This window comes from Convolutriloba macropyga, chromosome 3, assembly GCF_964194025.1.
Source record: "Convolutriloba macropyga chromosome 3, txConMacr16.3, whole genome shotgun sequence".
Lineage (NCBI taxonomy): Eukaryota > Metazoa > Xenacoelomorpha > Acoela > Convolutidae > Convolutriloba > Convolutriloba macropyga.
In genome coordinates this window covers 41,517,408-41,537,362 of record NC_134470.1, presented here as the reverse complement: position 1 = coordinate 41,537,362, position 19,955 = coordinate 41,517,408, and the positions used below count along the sequence as shown (strand labels likewise).

The 19,955-nt window shown below is 35.9% G+C and overlaps 1 protein-coding gene across 2 annotated transcripts in view; it reads right to left on the bottom strand.

Moving 5' to 3' along the window:
- Positions 1-19,067: 19,067 nt before the first annotated feature.
- The window catches only part of LOC142336209 (pyruvate dehydrogenase [acetyl-transferring]-phosphatase 2, mitochondrial-like), a 107,115-nt gene continuing 106,227 nt past the window's right edge, over positions 19,068-19,955 (bottom strand). For both annotated transcript variants that reach the window (XM_075384869.1, XM_075384870.1), the window contains one exon: positions 19,068-19,813. In XM_075384869.1, coding sequence (XP_075240984.1) covers positions 19,438-19,813 — 376 coding nt within the window. In that variant the 3' untranslated portion in view covers positions 19,068-19,437. The remainder of the gene's footprint in view (positions 19,814-19,955) is intronic.

Below are 19,955 nucleotides of genomic sequence, written 5' to 3'. Positions count from 1 at the left end.
CCTCTTTTCGACTAAGAAAACAAAAAAAGAATAAACACATTTTTCTTTAGAGTTACGGACAATATTTGTACTACTTTTTAGAGGTGAAAACTATATGGGTGAGAGCACTACTTAAATGTTAACACGAAACAATCGCATTGCATTTTTTTTCAATGTCTAAGTTTGAAGGAATAATTTTCTTGAAAAATAAAAATTGTGTATCGAAAACAACTGAGAAAAACCGATTTGTGAAAATTGTGCTAAAATCATCTCAACTTTTGAAGTATACTATGGAAGCAGTTGAAGCAAAAGTAAGGATTCAACCAGAAAAAAAACGAAGGCACCGCTAAAACAATTTGGAGTTATCACAAAATTATGAATTAAGTTTCGCAAAAAAAAATTATTTTTTAAGCAGATTTTTGTCCTAAACTCTAAAACCTGAATAAAGATTTAGCCTGAATTGAAGGAAGAAAGTGCAGCGAGCGCAAGTAAGCCTTTTTTATGATTCAACAGAAACGATTTTTGTAACAAAATTTAAACTTTCGAAATTTTTACATGTATTCCTACATTTACAAAAAATTTTGATTTTCAAGTGTAATTTGAAAGCCGTTGAACTGATTAGTAGGATTCGACGGGGAAAAAGAAATACTCTTTATATATTTCTCAAGAATTCTCAATTTTTTTCTCAAAAATTTAGAAAAAAAAATTTTATGATATTTTTGCCGTTAACTCGAAAACTGGATATTCGATTTTTGATTTTATAGCCTATATCAAAAGAAGAGGGTGTAGCAATTGAAAAAAAACCTTTTTTCTGATCCCACAGCAAAAAAAGTTTATATAAAATTTTGATTTTAAAGTTTTTACATGTAAACTTAATTTTGTCGAATTTTCGATTAAATTTCATTCTTTTGTTAAAATCTAAAATTCGGTTTGTTTTTTTTTAATTTCAGCTTAGCCTCCAATTGTTGTGGGGTGGTCTGAAACCAGGTTAACATGGTGAGCAGAGAAAGTGTAAGCCGTTCTATACTCTACTATAACTCTCCCATACTATGTGAAAGTGTAAGCCTCTACTATACTGTGAGAAGTAGAGGAGTAACACATTTAATTTCCAGCTCATTCCGTGGACAAATTTTCTCTAAACAAAGTCCCCATAACTAAGCAAACCATTTGTGGCGTGTAGCTGTTTCAGTTTAGACATTTTCGAGTTAAAATCAATACTTAGGATATTGAACTGTATAGTAAAAGTTGGCTCAGATACTACAGGAAACAAAATATAAATGGAAACAATTAAACTGTAACTCCGATAAACTTTGACATTCAAATAGTTCAGTTGTGTATATCAAAACCCATTCTATCAGTGAGGTTACTAGGTGTGTTTCATATTCAAGGCATAGAGTATTGAGAGGGGGAAAAACTTAATCCTTTTGAAATCTAAGTGCCTATATTCAGAATACCAAAAGTTAAAAGTTAATTCCTCAAATTATATTGCGTATAGAGTAAGTAAAGGCAGACATATACCAGCATACACACTCCCACCACTGGCAACAAAGTTTTGTTCAGAATAGAAGAAAAAACCATTTATACGGCTTTAATCAACCTTATGCAAAAAAATGTTACAACTCCTCCTTAAATTCAGATTTCTCACTTTGATTGTGATTACGAAGTGCTTACGATTGTTTCCAATGATACAGAAATTTTGCTTACAGTTTTTCATGAGCTTCCTGATTTTTTATAATCTTTAACTCAAAGTTTGTATCAGAATTTCGTATTTTCTTTTATTGTAGTTCTGTTACTCGTGTAATTCAGTTTGTAAAAATCGTCACATTGGTTGTGCAATGCACAGAGTGTTTTTCGCAACTTAGCAATAGCCGGGCGCTCAATAAACATCTTCAGCGATAGCACAATCTTTATCCCAAATTACCTACTTTTGGTTGCCTCCAAGGCTCACAAGAGGAAAAAAGTTTACCGTCCATGCGTTAATATTCTCTTCTAACCAACAGCCCATTTTGAAATTTTTCATATTTGTCGAATTGTATTTCAATCGAAGTTGGAATATGTATACCGTGTAAGTAACCAGCATGAACTTCACATCTAAGACATGGATCAATGGATTAATGAAATACGACATGGATTCATGGATTAATGTAACACACAATTCTACACCTAGTCTATCCTCAATCAACGGGGGAATCAACTACTACGAGTTCGAGTGTCAATCAAACGACATAAACATCATGTAGTACTTGTTCACAAAACTGGACGAAGAAACTGATATAGTGAGAAAACATACTAATCACTATCAACAAAAGGTACCACTTGCTGTTGAGATGACATTTCAAAAACCAACAGCTAATGAACCGGAAAGAGTCAGTGTATATTTTAACACTAGTACGGTGGTTGTTTCCTACGACGGATTTTCGGATGAAACCTACAAATGTTGATAACATAGTCTTGAAACTGGCTACTTTCTCCAGTTATGGAAGTATTGGCAGTTGTTGAAAATTGACAAAGCTATGCACCAGTTCAAGGTAGAAGAATCATTCATTTTCTTGAAGGGCATCCTTTGAGACGTGACTAGAAATTGCTTCCCTGAATTTCATTTGAAACTGTTTAAAGTAGGCGGGAGACCGCTCGTACTGAGCTTCAACCATTCTTTGATACAGTGCTCAGTGAGAAACTTAGTGTTCGTCTTCTTTTCGTTTCAATCTAAATTTCTTTGCAGAGGATGGGTCACTTGTTGAATCGTTTGAACTATTGTTAGTGGGGGTCGATCGAATTTTTGTTGATTTTTTTTCAGTTGTTCAAACTCTTCTAATGTTAGCGTGATTCGCTGTTGAAACTCATATTTACTTTCAGCTGTTTGGAAATGTTGCCGATAGTCCAATAAAAACAAATGATGTGAAGCGCTTGTATTTTAATACAATGTCAGATTTAGCCTGTATCAGTAATGAGCATGGAATTGGTCTGACTGAATAACGTAACCATTTTATAATGGTGCTTCATGTCACCAGCACTCAGCAGGCTTCACATGATTTTATTCAGCCTGAACCTACAAAATGTTCAATTTCAATTGAATTCAAATTTCCAGCGGCATTACCCAACAATATAGAAATTTTCATTATTGGGGAAAAAGCAAGCAACTATCTTCATTGATTCTGCCCGAAAAGTTTCAAAAAATCTTTCAAAAGACGATTTTCTTACAAACTGATGGCCGAAGATGAAAAGAACAAACTTGTTCAAGCATGTAAATTTTTGAAATACAAGTTCCGGGGTGTATTTGCAGCTGACAACTTCCCCGTTAATCTATCTCACATAGGTTTCATTATAGTGAATGTATCAACTTCAGTTAATTGGAAAACATTGGACACTCATTTGTCGTAGATATGGAAAATATGTTTTTGCTGATCCACTTGGGCAAAACTTAGCTTCGTTAAAACATCTGAATAATAGACTTGCTTCCTCTGCTGATAATATTCAAACTGTGTATGAATTACTAAGATAAAAATCAATTCAAAAATCAAACTCTTTAAAATTGTAAAGATAAGTGATGTTGATTTGATACATTTTGCGCTTCACATGATGCGCTAAAAAACTAACATGATTTGATGAAATAATTTTTTTTTCAAAATTTTTTTCTTCAAAAACTATGCGTACACACAAAACATCATTATCAAAATCTAATTTTCCACAGCCGCTCACAAAAATAATTATTATTTGGCAAAAAGGCACCAGCATGAGGACCATACAAAGTGTTTTCAAAATTCTTTAGAGTTTCAGTTGATAACCCCTCAGTTTGCAATTGCTGATTCAATGATTTCTCAGCATTATCCAGAGAATTGTAAGCAACAATTCCTTTTTGGCGGTGATTTTTGCTCAGGGCTATGTCCCATAATTTTCTCTAAACAAAGCTCATAACTGAGCAAACCATTTGTGGGGTGTAGCTCTTTCAGTTTAGACATTTTCGAGTCAATATCGATACTTAGGAAATTGAACTGTATAGTATAAGTTGGCTCAGAAACTATAGAAAACAAAATTTAAATGGAAACGATTAAACTAAAACTCCGATAAACTTTGATATTCAATTAGTTCAATTGTGTAGATCAAAACCCATGCTGTCAGTAGGGTTACTAGGTGTGTTTGATATTCAAGGCATAGAGTATTGAGAGGGGGAAAAACTTAACCCTTTTGAAATGTAAGTGCCTATATTCAGAATACCAAAAAGAATACCGTCCATGCTTAAATATTCCCCTCTAACGCACCAACAGCCCATTTTGAAAATTTGTCATACTTGTCGAATTGGATTTCAATCAAAGTTGGAATATGTAAAATGTAAACCAAGTAAGTAACCAGCATGGACTTCCCATCTACGACATGGATCCTAATGAAACACAAAATATTCTACACCTAGTCTATCCTCAATCAATGGGGGAGTCAAATACTACAAGTTCGAGCGTCAATCAAACGACATAAACATTATGTTGTACTTGTTCACGAAACTGGACGAAGAAACTGATATAGTGAGAAAACATACTAATCACTATCCACAAAAGGTACAACTTGCTGTTGAGATAACATTTCAAAAACCAACAAATAACGAACCCGAAAGAGTCAGTGTATATTTTAACACTAGTACGGTGGTTGTCACAATTCTTCCCTAAATTCAATTTTCTTACTTTGATCGTGTTTACGAAGTGCTTACAATTGTTTCCAACGATACAGAAACTTTGCCTCCAGGTTTTTCCTGAGCTTCCGCATTTTTTATAATCTTTAACTCGAATTTTGTACTTTGTATCAGAATTTTGTATTTTCTTTTATTGTAGCTCTCTTACTCGTATAATTAAGTTTGTAAAAATCGTCACAGTGGTTGTGAAATGTACAGAGTGTTTTTCGCAACTTAGCGATAGCCGATCGCTCAATAAACATCTTCAAAGATAGCACAATATTAATCCAATGTACCTACATTTGGTTGCCTCCAATGCTCACAAGAGGAAAAAACTTTACCGTCCATGCTTAAATATTATTCTCTAACGCACCAACAGCCCATTTTGAAAATTTGTCATTGTCGAATTGGATTTCAATCAAAGTTGGAATATGTAAAATGTAAACCAAGTAAGTAACCAGCATGGACTTCCCATCTACGACATGGATCTTAATGAAACACAAAATATTCTACAACTAGTCTATCCTCAATCAATGGGGGAGTCAACTAATACGAGTTTGAGCGTCAATCAAACGACATAAACATTATGTAGTACTTGTTCACGAAACTGGACGAAGAAACTCATATAGTGAGAAAACATACTAATCACTATCCACAAAAGGTACAACTTGCTGTTGAGATGACATTTCAAAATCCAACAGATAATGAACCGGAAACAGTCAGTGTATATTTTAACACTAGTACGGTGGTTGTTACAATTCTTCCCTAAATTCAATACTCTTACTTTGATTGTGTTTACGAAGTGCTTACAATAGTTTCCAACGATACAGAAACTTTGCCTACAGTTTTTTCCGGAGCTTCCTCATTTTTTATAATCTTCAACTCGAATTTTGTGCTTTGTATCAGAATTTTGTATTTTCTTCTATTGTAGCTCTGTTACTCATATAATTCAGTTTGTAAAAATCGTCACAGTGGTTGTGAAATGCACAGAGTGTTTTTCGCAACTAAGCGATAGCCGATCGCTCAATAAACATCTTCAAAGATAGCACAATATTAATCCAAGATACCTACATTTGGTTGCCTCCAATGCTCACAAGAGGAAAAAATTTTACCGTCCATGCTTAAATATTCTCCTCTAACGCACCAACAGCCCATTTTGAAAATTTGTCATACTTGTCGAATTGGATTTCAATCAAAGTTGGAATATGTAAAATGTAAACCAAGTAAGTAACCAGCATGGACTTCCCATCTACGACATGGATCTTAATGAAACACAAAATATTCTACACCTAGTCTATCCTCAATCAATGGGGGAGTCAACTACTACCAGCCCGAGCGTCAATCAAACGACATAAACATTATGTAGTACTTTTTCACGAAACTGGACGAAGAAACTGATATAGTGAGAAAACATACTAATCACTATCAACAAAAGGTACCACTTGCTGTTGAGATGACATTTCAAAAACCAACAGATAATGAACCGGAAAGAGTCAGTGTATATTTTAACACTAGTACGGTGGTTGTTACAATTCTTCCCTAAATTCAATTTTCTTACTTTGATTGTGTTTACGAAGTGCTTACAATTGCTTCCAACGATACAGAAACTTTGCCTACAGTTTTTTCCTGAGCTTCCTCATTTTTTATAATCTTTAACTCGAATTTTGTACTTTGTATCAGAATTTTGTATTTTCTTCTATTGTAGCCCTCTTACTCATATAATTCAGTTTGTAAAAATCGTCACAGTGGTTATGAAATGCACAGAGTGTTTTTCGCAACTTAGCGATAGCCGATCGCTCAATAAACATCTTCAAAGATAGCACAATATTAATCCAAGGTACCTACATTTGGTTGCCTCCAATGCTCACAAGAGGAAAAAAATTTACCGTCCATGCTTAAATATTCTCCTCTAACGCACCAACAGCCCATTTTGAAAATCTGTCATACTTGTCGAATTGGATTTCAATCAAAGTTGGAATACGTAAAATGTAAACCAAGTAAGTAACCAGCATGGACTTCCCATCTACGACATGGATCCTAATGAAACACAAAATATTCTACACCTAGTCTATCCGCAATCAATGAGGGAGCCAACTACTACGAGTTCGAGCGTCAATCAAACGACATAAACATTATGCAGTACTTGTTCACGAAACTGGACGAAGAAACTGATATAGTGAGAAAACTTACTAATCACTATCCACAAAAGGTACAACTTGCTGTTGAGATGACATTTCAAAAACCCACAGATAATGAACCGGGAAGAGTCAGTGTATATTTTAACACTAGTACGGTGGTTGTTACAATTCTTCCCTAAATTCAATTCTCTTACTTTGATTGTGTTTACGAAGTGCTTACAATTGCTTCCAACGATACAGAAACTTTGCCTACAGTTTTTTCCGGAGCTTCCTCATTTTTTATAATCTTCAACTCGAATTTTGTGCTTTGTATCAGAATTTTGTATTTTTTTCTATTGTAGCCCTCTTACTCATATAATTCAGTTTGTAAAAATCGTCACAGTGGTTGTGAATTGCAAGGAGTGTTTTTCGCAACTTAGCGATAGCCGATCGCTCAATAAACATCTTCAAAGATAGCACAATATTAATCCAAGGTACCTACATATGGTTGCCTCCAATGCTCACAAGAGGAAAAAAATTTACCGTCCATGCTTAAATATTCTCCTCTAACGCACCAACAGCCCATTCTGAAAATCTGTCATACTTGTCGAATTGGATTTCAATCAAAGTTGGAATATGTAAAATGTAAACCAAGTAAGTAACCAGCATGGACTTCCCATCTACGACATGGATCCTAACGAAACACAAAATATTCTACACCTAGTCTATCCTCAATCAATGAGGGAGTCAACTACTACGAGTTCGAGCGTCAATCAAACGACATGAATATTATGTAGTACTTGTTCACGAAACTGGACGAAGAAACTGATATAGTGAGAAAACATACTAATCACTATCCACAAAAGGTACAACTTGCTGTTGAGATGACATTTCAAAAACCCACAGATAATGAACCGGGAAGAGTCAGTGTATATTTTAACACTAGTACGGTGGTTGTTACAATTCTTCCCTAAATTCAATTCTCTTACATTGATTGTGTTTACGAAGTGCTTACAATTGTTTCCAACGATACAGAAACTTTGCCTACAGTTTTTACCTGAGCTTCCTCATTTTTTATAATCTTTAACTCGAATTTTGTACTTTGTATCAGAATATTGTATTTTCTTTTATTGTAGCTCTCTTACTCGTATAATTAAGTTTGTAAAAATCATCACAGTGGTTGTGAAATGTACAGAGTGTTTTCGCAACTTAGCGATAGCCGATCGCTCAATAAACATCTTCAAAGATAGTACAATATTAATCCAATGTACCTACATTTGGTTGCCTCCAATGCTCACAAGAGGAAAAAATTTTACCGTCCATGCTTAAAAATTCTCCTCTAACGCACCAACAGCCCATTTTGAAAATTTGTCATGCTTGTCGAATTGGATTTGAATCAGAGTTGGAATGTGTAAAATGTAAACCAAGTAGGTAACCAGCATGGCTTCCCATCTACGACATGGATCTTAATGAAACACAAAATATTCTACACCTAGTCTATCCTCAATCAATGGGGGAGTCAACTACTACGAGATCGAGCGTCAATCAAACGACATAAACATTATGTAGTACTTTTTCACGAAACTGGACGAAGAAACTGATATAGTGAGAAAACATACTAATCACTATCCACAAAAGGTACAACTTGCTGTTGAGATGACATTTCAAAAAACCAACAGATAATGAACCGGAAAGAGTCAGTGTATATTTTAACACTAGTACTGTGGTTGTTACAATTCTTCCCTAAATTCAATTTTCTTAATTTGATTGTGTTTACGAAGTGCTTACAATTGTTTCCAACGATACAGAAACTTTGCCTACAGTTTTTTCCCGAGCTTCCTCATTTTTTTATAATCTTTAACTCGAATTTTGTACTTTGTATCAGCATTTTGTATTTTCTTCTATTGTAGCTTTGTTACTCATATAATCAGTTTGTAAAATTTGTCACAATGGTTGTGCAATGCAAAGAGTGTTTTTCGCAACTTAGAGATAGCCGAGCGCTCAATAAACATCTCCAGAGATAGCACAAAATTTATCTCAAAGTACCTACTTGTGGTTTCCTCCAGTGCTCAGAGGAAAAGTTCATCGTCCATTCTTTAATATTCTCTTCTAACGCACCATCAAACCATTTTGAAAATTTGTCAAACCTGTCGAATTGATTTGAATCAAAGTTGGAATACGTAAACCATGTAAGAAACCAGCAATTGGTTATTTACTCCAATGGACTTTCGGATGAAACCTACGAAGAGTTGGTTGGTAACATAGTCTCTAAACTGGCTACTTTCTCCAGTTATGGAAGCGGTTGACAGTTGTTGAAAAATGACAAAGTTACTGTGAAGCTTGTTCGCTACGCACCAGTTGAAGGTAGAAGTTTCATTCAGTTTTCTGAAGGTCATACTTTAAGACGTGACTCGAACTTGCTAAATATACACAACGCGAATGATGACAAATGTTTTCATTGATATACCGCTGGATACCACCTTGTATACAAGAAACTGTTGAGCCCTCTGTGCCATGTTTCAGACAACGGGCCAACTTTTTGACTTATAGCAGCGGAACCCAAGTGGTAAACAACTTAGGGTTGATTTCCACATGCCAATGAGTCTATTGGACATACCCAGATTCGAAGACATGAACGAAGTGCAATTCAACATATTGAGGTAATAGACATTTTTTTATCTTAAACTAAAAAACTTTTAGAAAAACAAAGAGAAAACAACCCATTATGACAACGAACCATGAAGTCACTAAAAATTTAAATTAAAAAAGCAGATAAAAATTAAAAAACAAGAAGTAGGTCATGAAAGTACTGAAAGGAAGTATTGTTTTCTTTCTTTTATGTACAACTCAAATCAATTGCAACCATTAAGGGATTCGAGCGGTAAAACGTATCCATTTCTATTGGACTTACTACTACTTAGCAATGTTCAAACTTACCACTACATTATTATCTTGGATTTGCTTAAACTCGCCGCCAAAATAAACGGAAAAGAGTACCGTGATCTAGATCATTCAAGCCGGAATTTTCTTCACATCTGCTCATCAGCTGAGTTATATACAACTCATCAAACAACCTGCCTCGAAAAAGGTTTATTTCAAAAAACTATGCCTGAGCCCTCAAAGAACAAACTTAAATTTGAAAATTACGCACCCAGATGGTTTTCACGTTTCGTGATATACTTAGATTTGAATTTTTTAATAATTGCAATCTCTTTAGCAAAAAATAATCCAAGCATATCGGGAACCGTCGCCACAGAAAAACGTCAACCTTGTAGCTACTGCCTTATTGTTATTGAACGGGAAAACCCTGAACCTGTTCACTTTGGTATTTACACTGGCCCCGATTGTATTTCACTGTTATGGAAATAGCACGTTTATTCTATTATAGGAAAAGGAAGTTTCCAGGTTTCATTGGTTCAGCTCCACTTAAAAAAGACTCCTCTTGCTGTTGGATTTGCAATGTTGCTTTCGAAAGTGATAATGAAAAATTTTGGACCACTGTCATTTCAGCGGACAATTCATTGGATATGATCATAACGAATGTAATCTAAAACGTAGAACCATCAATTACACTCCAATCACTGCGCAACAATATTATGAAATATAAATTGCATCACATTGTCAAGCCAATCCACAGAGCGCTGTGAACTACAAAATTGGATGCCATAGCCACAAGCGATGAGAAGTTCATTGCATTGAACTTCGTCATATTCATGGAAAAGAGAAAGCAAAAAAGAAGATATTCATGAAGTTGCTGTCCATGAATATCTACGTTTTACTGACCGCTTCAAATTTATGCTGTGGAGTCTTGAAAAACTAGTTGAAACGTTTCCCGATAACAAATTCTCACTCCTTGACAGTTTCTTTCGTGGATATACTAAAGATCAGAGAGGGCTCCTGAGAAAAAAGGAAAATTCCCATAATCTTATGTTGACTCCTTTATTAAGCTCAACGTTACAACGCTTCTTAGTTTAGAGAAATGGAAAAACAGTCTGAAAGAAATCAAAGTTGAAATAACACCTCATGAAACATGATCTTGAGTTGACAAAAGTCTTTAGTGAGTTCAACTGTGAAAATTCGAACGGATTCCTTGAAATGCATCTCATCGGAGATGTTCTTCAACTACTCTGCTGGTTTGAAGAGCTACATTCAGTATGTTACAACACATATGGTTTCGATTGGGCACAGTTTTACACTGCATCGAAACTATCAGGAAGTGCATGCTTGACAGTGTGCAATCCCGAACTGGAGCCTTTAACTGACAGAAACATACTAGATATGACAGAACGCATGATTCGCGGTGGATTAGCCTCAGTATTCAGTACTTGGCTTGAATTTGCAAACAAACCTCACGTGTCATATTTTAAAGCGACAGAAGATGTTTCGTCGATCATCTACACCGACGCAAACAATCTATACGGAGGTATTATGCTTCAATACCCCCTATACCGCTCAAGAGCTTTGAACAAGTTGAAAATGTCACTTTAATCGAAATAATTGAAAAAAATGACAAAGAGGATATCGGATACATTCTGGAAGTTGACCTAGAGTACTTTGAAGAACTTCATGACAAGCATGCTGATTTTCCCCTCATATCAAATAAAGAAAACATAGGCCCCCTCGAACTTGGTTACTTTCAGACCGAAATACGAAACTCTCTAAAATTACCAGCACCACAGGCTAGCAAAGTGCGACCGACTTTCCATCCGAAACAAAACTATGTTGTACATTACCGCAATTTCAAATTTTTTGTTCAAAATAGCATAAAGGTTACAAAAACACATCAAGCTGTCATATTTCATCAATCAAAGTGGCTTTCCAAATACATTCTCTTGAAGACTACCCTGGATGGTAACATATCTTCAATCAAAATAATTGACGAAGGCTTCTCCCTGGTCACCACAAAGAAACAATAAATTTTGTGGAACAAGCCAACTATTGTGGGGGCTAGCATCCTCGAGCTATCAAAACTGTTCATGCTTATTTTTCGTAACAACGTAATGAAAAACGAAACACAATGCCAGCTGCTTTACTCCAACAATGATTCATTTGAGTACAAAATAAAAACAGGTGATTATTATCACGATCTGGTTGTCAATTCAACTCTGAGAGAACACTTTGATTTTTCCAATTTCCCCAGGGATCACAAGTTGTTTGATCGATCGAACGAAAAACAGGTGCTAAAATTCAAGAACGAGCTAGCCGGAACCCCCATTGAACAAATTTGGGCATTAAAACCAAAATTGTATTCAATAGTTGCCGGTTAGCAGATTAAGATGTCTACCAAGGGAACTAAAAAATTTGCCCAGTTTAAGCTCAACCTTGAAATGTTCAAACAAACTCTTCAAACAGGCAAATTAGATCGGCTAAAAAATGTGAAGTTCACCTCACAAAGACATCAAATACGGTGTGTGTAAACAAAACAGCACTCAGCATATACGATAGTAAAAGGTATATAATGGAAGACAAAAAGACGGCTTTACCATTCGAACATTATTCACTGACGGATGAGTTTTTTTGAGTTTATTTCAAAACAGATATGTAACGATACAGAGTGGGGTATTGAATCAAATGATAGTGAGGAATCAGTAAGCGTGTTTGACCTACCAGAGGAAGGGGAAGCTTCCGGTTGGGAGACCCCTGTTCCTGGTTTCCATCAACCCTCACACACAGATGATGCACTAAAAGACAACATTGACTTCAGTGCTATATCTGATATTATTGATGAAAGTGACCAGAGACTCCAAACCCATTTATTATAGTAGCAGAAGCTGACGAAAGGTTTGACACATCTACTAGCAGTGATAACCTAACTTTGGCAAGCTACCGAGAATCAAAAGTGAAAAGAAAAGAAAAAAGTAATCTGTGCACTGAAAGGAATTTCAGTGGCGATCAGTCGAATTCAGATAAGTTGGAGGGCCAGCACAATACCAAGAAGTTGACCCTGGATCACCAATTATTTCAATCATGCATACTCGTGTACTCATTGATGATTCTGATGACAATTGAAACAACTTTTTCTTTGTTAATTTTTGATTGGTACATCTATTTCGGAAAGGAAAGTTTAAAAATATACAAAGATTAAAAGTTGATCGCTAAATTTTTTGTTGTTTTCGTATATTTGAGATATAAGAAAACAACATACCTAACTAACAGTGGAGCTTTTCGTAGAAATAATTGTATAATGGAATGAAATTGTTTACCAACAAAATGAATAATGGAATGGAAGCTGGAAAACAAAAATAAAAAGATAGAAAACAAAAATAAAAACGAAACACAAAATTAAAAAAGGGAAAACAAAAATAAAAAATGGAATACAAAAAATACAAAAGGGAATACAAAAAAGGAATGCAAAAAAAAGGAATGCAAAAATAAAAAAAAGGAATGCAAAAATACAAAAGGGAATACCGAAATAGAACAGCAAAAAACAAAAATACAAATATAAATACAAAAATACAAAAGGGAATACAAAAATACAAAAACGGAATACAAGAATAAAAAAGAATGCAAAAATAAAGGAAAAAAAACAAGAGTAGTGAAATAAAAAATCAGAGGGTTCTCCAGTGCATTTGGTATGCACTGGAGCAACCACACAGAGGACGAGATCCTCAAGAAGCTCATCTTCCCCTATCAGGACAGATTCCATGTCCATCAAGAAGTCGATGAAATCCAAGTGTATATTCCCCCCTGGCTACGACATAGACATCCCCAGGCACATTGCGAAGGCGAACGTCTATGCTTTGGGGTTGTCGACTTCCATCTCAGTAAACGAGGTTACCTCGATGGAATCGACAGCAAACCCTTTCCACTGTAATCTTACAGCGTTGTATATATTAATAGTCAATTTCGAACCCATTAAATTAGCAAAAGGAAATATTTAAAATGGGCTTCAAATATCAAGAAAATGACATTTCTTTTTTCAATGCTTTCACCAAAAACACACTTTTATAACCAATAGACACTATGCTAACACCATTCTTTTTACCAGCCACCAAAACCCGGAAAGCTCAATGCATAGTCTTACATACCAAAGTTCATCCATTAAAGGTTTTGAAAATGAGGTTTTTAATCAATTTTTACATCCGTCACAGTGTTTCAAATAACCGTTTTCAATTAATGTCTGGTAAACTTTTTGGGTGTCATTTAGTGTCACATAAACCTTAAATTTAAACTTCCTTATTCCATTCAGACGTTTGCTGAAATTCTGGCGTCGTTTGGTTGAGGAGATAGAAATATTTAGTGTACTAGTAGGGCACAATTTAGAGCGCCTATTGTGGACCACCAGATAGAAATGGAGTTATTCCAAACTTTCATCAATTAGCTACCCATTTCTTTAACAGAGGGTCCATATTCATTTCCCACTCCAGAAATGAATTTCAAAACACCATTTGCCGTTACACACTTACTTTTATCTTAATTGAACCGCTCTTGCAACACCGAAACAAATTAATTGCAAAATCCATAAAACAACGCTTGATCAAATAACTTTGTTTTGAAATCTAATTTCCAAGAGGCTTTGATTTAATTCCCCATAAAATCCCCACTGTAAACAAAACTTGACAAGTTTAAACAATTGCCACTTTCCAAAACGCAATAAAAGTTCAAGTTATCAAATGAGTTTCCCTCATGCGCGCGGAAAAAGAATTGTTCCAAAACTTTCCCCAAAATATGAAAGCCCACATGAAATTTTCCTTAAAATACCAGTAAGAGAATCTGCAACTAGGTAGAAAGAATTTGGGGGGAAAATCGGTTTTTCGGTGGTAAAAAGTCTTGTAGGGTGGGGGGGGGGTCCGAACCCCCCTCCTCCCACAAGCATATGGCAGATTCTCTTACTACTTACGACTACATCTCTCGTCCACCTTTCTTTCTTTCTCTCTCTCTCTCTCTCTCTCTCGCCACTCTCATTTTCTTCTCTCTCTCTCTCTCTCTCCCACTCTTTCGCCTCTCTCTTTCTCTCTCTCCGCCCCCACCCACCTCTGTCTCTCTCGCCTCCCCCCCACACTATCTATATCGCACCTCCCCCTCTGTCTCCTCTCTTCTCTCTCTTCCTTTCGCCTCTCTCTCCTCCCCCCCCCCCTTTCTCGCCTCCTCACTCTCTCTCTCTCTCTCTCTCTCTCTCTCTCTATCTATCTCTCTCTCGTTTTCTATCCCCATCTCCTCTTTGTCCTCCCCTCGTTTGTTTTAGTTTTGAGACTTTTGATGTGATGAAATTCAAGTACTTGGATGTTGGTCGACTAACTGGCAGTGTTTGCGGGACATTCCACAGCCAACAGAGTCTATGGACGACATCGAAGTGTCGCAGGAAATTTCAGGAGGCTGTCTACGACTCGTTATAGTGCAGATCCGGACAGTGCGTTGATGCTCGATTCCTATACGACAAGATTGTCCGGATGGCTCAGATAAGTTTGCCTAGTCAGGTCCAGATGAGTCGGTTCAGATGAGTCAGCTTCGTGGAGTCTTGACCAGATGGACAAGTTCCAGTGCAATGATTTGCAGAGATTGAGAAAAAGTAAACTTAAACTGCCGAAACTCGGACAAACTGCTGTTATAATAATAATAATTTAATATTCACAAACATTCTTTAATAATAAAGATAAAATTGATTGTTGTGTCTCTTGGTTTTTAAACTATTTAGCAACCGATTGCAAAGAGTGTAAAAAGAGTGCATAAAATAGTGTAAAAACAGTGTAAATTCTTGAAATTACACTCTTTACCCCAATAAATAGGAGTGGAATACGCATTACACCCTATTCCGCGCTAATTAGGGATGGAATAGGGGTGAAACCTCGTCCCGAGCAAGTAACGTCGGAAGAATTGCTTTCGAACGACAAATGTGAGCTCTAATCTATGGCAAGTTGCCTCATTCGGGTGAGAGGAGGTAGCTTCGAGGAGGGGGCAGTAAGAACTTCACTAAGGTGCTTCGAACGACGTCATTAGAGGTTCTAATATATCACTAATAAGATTAAAATTGAAAAAATGACACCAATTTTGCCTGTTTCATTTGACATTTTGTAATAAACTGCAATCAATTTACTTCAGCTCCTTTAATTTGTAAATGAAAAAAAATAGATCATTAAGGAAAAAAGCCGAGGGCGTAAGGGTAACTCGAAAAGTCAAAACGGTGAAGCGAAAACTTTGCACAAGAAAAATTCGACAACGTTTACAACAATTGCTTCAAATGTTGTTCGAGAGCAAGTATAAACTACGATGACTGCTGATGAATCGCCAGCGCTTTTTGGATATTAACAAAACATATGTTTTGTTGATAAATAGTCAAATATATTTGATACCCACTAAAGAGAACCTTTGATATTTCTCCTGAAAATTAAATATGGGAGAAAAACAAGTTTGGTCGGAACAGTTTGGAGTTAGTATAACAAAATGCTTTGACAATGCCGAACATGAAAACATAGCCGACATATTGCCAACTTAAACCCACTTGACGTACATTGGATTGAAACAGATAAAGAAAAATTAAGAGATAGAAATTGACAGAATTTTTGTATGTTGAAGTGATCTTATTTGGTGAGTAAATTCTGCATATTCGTTTAAAATCTAAAAATATACTTAAGTCAGCTTCTAAACTGGAGGCAGTTAAGCATTATACTAATGGCAGTCAGCAATCGCTCTAATGAACTTCGATAACCTAATGCATTATGACTTAATGACAGCACTTTGTATGTTTATCCCGTTTCTTTTGATTTTGCACTTAATTTTGAATTTAACATCCATTCAGGTGAAACAGTGAGTGAAGTAAACCAGCAGTCAAGCGTGAAAATTGTCACTTATGTAAAACGAAAAACGCGATCAAAAGGTAAACCGAATTAAAAAAACAAGGCAGGACAAGCCCTGACACACAATTCAAAGAATTTTGATTGACTACACTAGACCTAGAACGGACTAAGAGTGAATTGGGAAAAAATTTCGAAGATAAAAAATAAAAAACAGAAAATTATAGTCAAAATGCCGCGTGTGGACAAAAACTACTAGCAAGATAGTGAAATTTAGTTCAAACACCGTTTTCTCACTCCACTTCAAAAAACACCGTTTTGTCACTCCACTTCAAAATTTGTCACTCCACTTCAAAAAATTCACGCCGCAAAACTACTCGCTTTTTCGCTCCACTTCCTGTTTCGGTTTGACCAAAATCACTACTCCAATTCGACTTCAAAAATCATGAAAAATGTGTGAACAGATCTTAAACCTTAGCCAGCAGATTACCGGAAAAGCTACGAAAGAGTACGATAGAAATGGATACAGATAGTTTGAAAAATTTATCGACGCCGCTCAAAAAGCTATGTGAAAACATTCAGCGGTTAATTAACAAAGCTTGTTTAAAGTTCCTTTTACCTTAAACTAATTCAAACTAAAATTAAGTCCCAAAGACCAAAATTCATTCCATTGAGTGAGTATTGATTGAGGTAAGTTATGTAAGTTATGATCAAAATCAAATCACGCAAAATTTTTTTGCTAGAGAGAGAGAGAGAGTGGGAAACGAAATCACGAGCTCAAAGCCAACAGTTAGACGAAGAATTCATTCAGAATATTTGACTTTCAGCTTTGCTGTGTGAACAAAAAGAGTGTCAGACGACGAAACAAAAAAACATAGAAGGACTAGTCCTGACGTACAATTCAAAGAGTCTTCATTGACTAAAAAAACTAGACCTAGAATGGACTATGAGTGAATTAGGAATATCATTTCTAAAACAAATCAGATAAAAAACAGAAAATCAATGTCAAAATGCCGCATGTGAACAAAAGACCACTAGCGATAAACGAAAATTTGGTTCAAACAAAAAACTAGGCATACAATGAACTATGAATGAATTGAAAACTCGTTTGGAAAAAATCCGATCCATAAAATCGAAAAACATAGCTCACAGGCAATTTGCCAGAAAATAGCCGCGGTAGCTTCGTAGATCTGCAGTCTCAATAAAAAAATGAAAAAGGCAAACCAAAAAAGAAAATTTTCTTTCATTAAGGGCTTAGATGTAAACTTTTGACTAAGAATCTGTATAACTCATTGCTGCTTCTATTAGCTGCTCTTAAATAACCTTCAATTAGATTGAGATACACTCATTTGACCTTATCTCTTTGAATTAAATTTTAAAAAAGTCAATTTCAGAGTCAGGAAGTCATTTTTGAGAGTGAGGTAAGTCACATATGACCAAAAACCATGCGAATGAACAAACTCGCTTCATTAAGAGTGAAAATGACGTCACGCACGCACTTCAGTTGAAATTGCATGAACGAATGAACAAAAAGCAGATTTGAAGCAGCGTTGTGACGTCATATGGTGGTAACAAAAATCTTGACGAAATAAAAAAAAACAAGAAAAGGCCAATAATAGCTCCAGCTATCTCTGTGCGGTTATTATAAAACAGTAAAAACCAAAGTGAAATTACCGCATGTGAACAAACAACTAGCGAGAAAGGGAATTTTTGTTCAAACACCGTTTTCTCACTCTACGTCAAAATTAGAGCAAAAAATTTTCACGCCGCAAAACCACTCGCTTTTTTTGCTCCATTTCCTGTTTCGGCGTGACCAAAATCACTGCTCCATTTTGACTTCAAAAATCATGAAAATGTGTGAACAGATCTTAAAAACAGAAGCGCCCAAATACAATTCAAATTCTTTGAATTATAAAAACCAAGAGCACCGCAATATAGATGCGCTCAGCTTTCAGATTACAGCTTCGCAGCTATAAAGAAAGACAGCGCTTTAATACAATTCAAATTCTTTGAATTGTAAAAAGGAGAGCGCCTAAATAATAGCCGTTGAGAGGCTGATGGCGGCTATTAAAAACTATTTACTCGCTTCGCAAGAAAATTTCGTGCTAAATATTTTTTTCTCTCTCAGAATGATGCATGGACGAAACCAAACACTTCCACTTTCTCTCTCTATTTGACTTTTTGGTCAACGGATTCACCAAAACGCCTGTTTTCACCTATTTTTTTTTGACGTGCGGTATTGTCTTTTACATCTGTCTCACTGAGAATCAACCAATTAGAAAACCAAAAGATTGTCATAACTCTCCTTCGAGTCGCACAGCAAATCAACAGTTCCGCCATATAGCTTTCAGCTTCGCATCTATTGAACATTTTGGTTTGTTGACAGCTGTCAATGCATTTTGTATGATAGCCCTCCCTGCACTCTTTTAGATTAGACTAGTATAATTGGATACCTAGACTTGCCATTATTTTGACATGGCACAAAAATCATAGTGCCCAGAAGAACTGCTTTGTTTTGCTCAATTCAGACGGAAAATGACCGTCTAACTCATTCTTTTGGTGGTTTACAAAACACGCAAATTGTTCCGAAGATGTTAATTTTTAAGAAAAGGCTAATTGAATGTTAGCGCATCTAACTGGAATTATTGTAAATTAGAATTGTCAGTAGTCAGCCAACGAACTAGAATTTAAGTAACATGGCTCTAATTTAATATTAAAACTGTCTCCCTGCAAATCAAATACGGCAATCATGCAAAATTAACCCAGCTCACAGTTATGATCTGGCTCTGTTAAACTGTTCGATCGCAAATTTTGACGAATGCGTCTCTTCAATTTTGCAGATTGGATATGATTGGATCAACAGAACTGAAAAGTTTCACTGGTTGCCTGACAAAGGTATTTGCGTTCTTCTAATAGAGTTCGTGAATGCCACAAGTGAAAAGTTGATGAATTAGTCAAAGTATAGCACAGTGACTTCAATATCATCTCGATTGTGTCTCGTCTCATCAGGAGCCAATCTTATCATTTCATTCAGTTGGCTGAACAAGGGCAAACTGTGACTAGAGGCGGCTTGTCCTACTGCATGACATAACAATCGAGTTGCTCCGTTGTTCACTGCCATTTTATAAACCGTATGATGGTGCTGCTCTTCAATTGACGATCCAAATACAGGGTCCGGAGTCTGGTTTCGTAAAGAGTCCAGATGGTGTCCTATGACTTCGATGGCGGTTTGGGAGCTGACAAAATCCCAGAGTCCATCAGTGGCTAATATGAGAAATTTATCCTTCTTCAGATCTAGTTTCTTGCGGGTCACTTCCGGAGTGACGCTAAAACAGAATTCGAATGAGAGTGCTCTCAATGATCAATTTTGTTTAAAGAGCTCATTGAAATGAAATGTGCCTTTGTTAAATTCCGTTGGTTTAATAAAGCCGTTGATTAACCGCACGTTTCATTTAATTTTTCACCAAT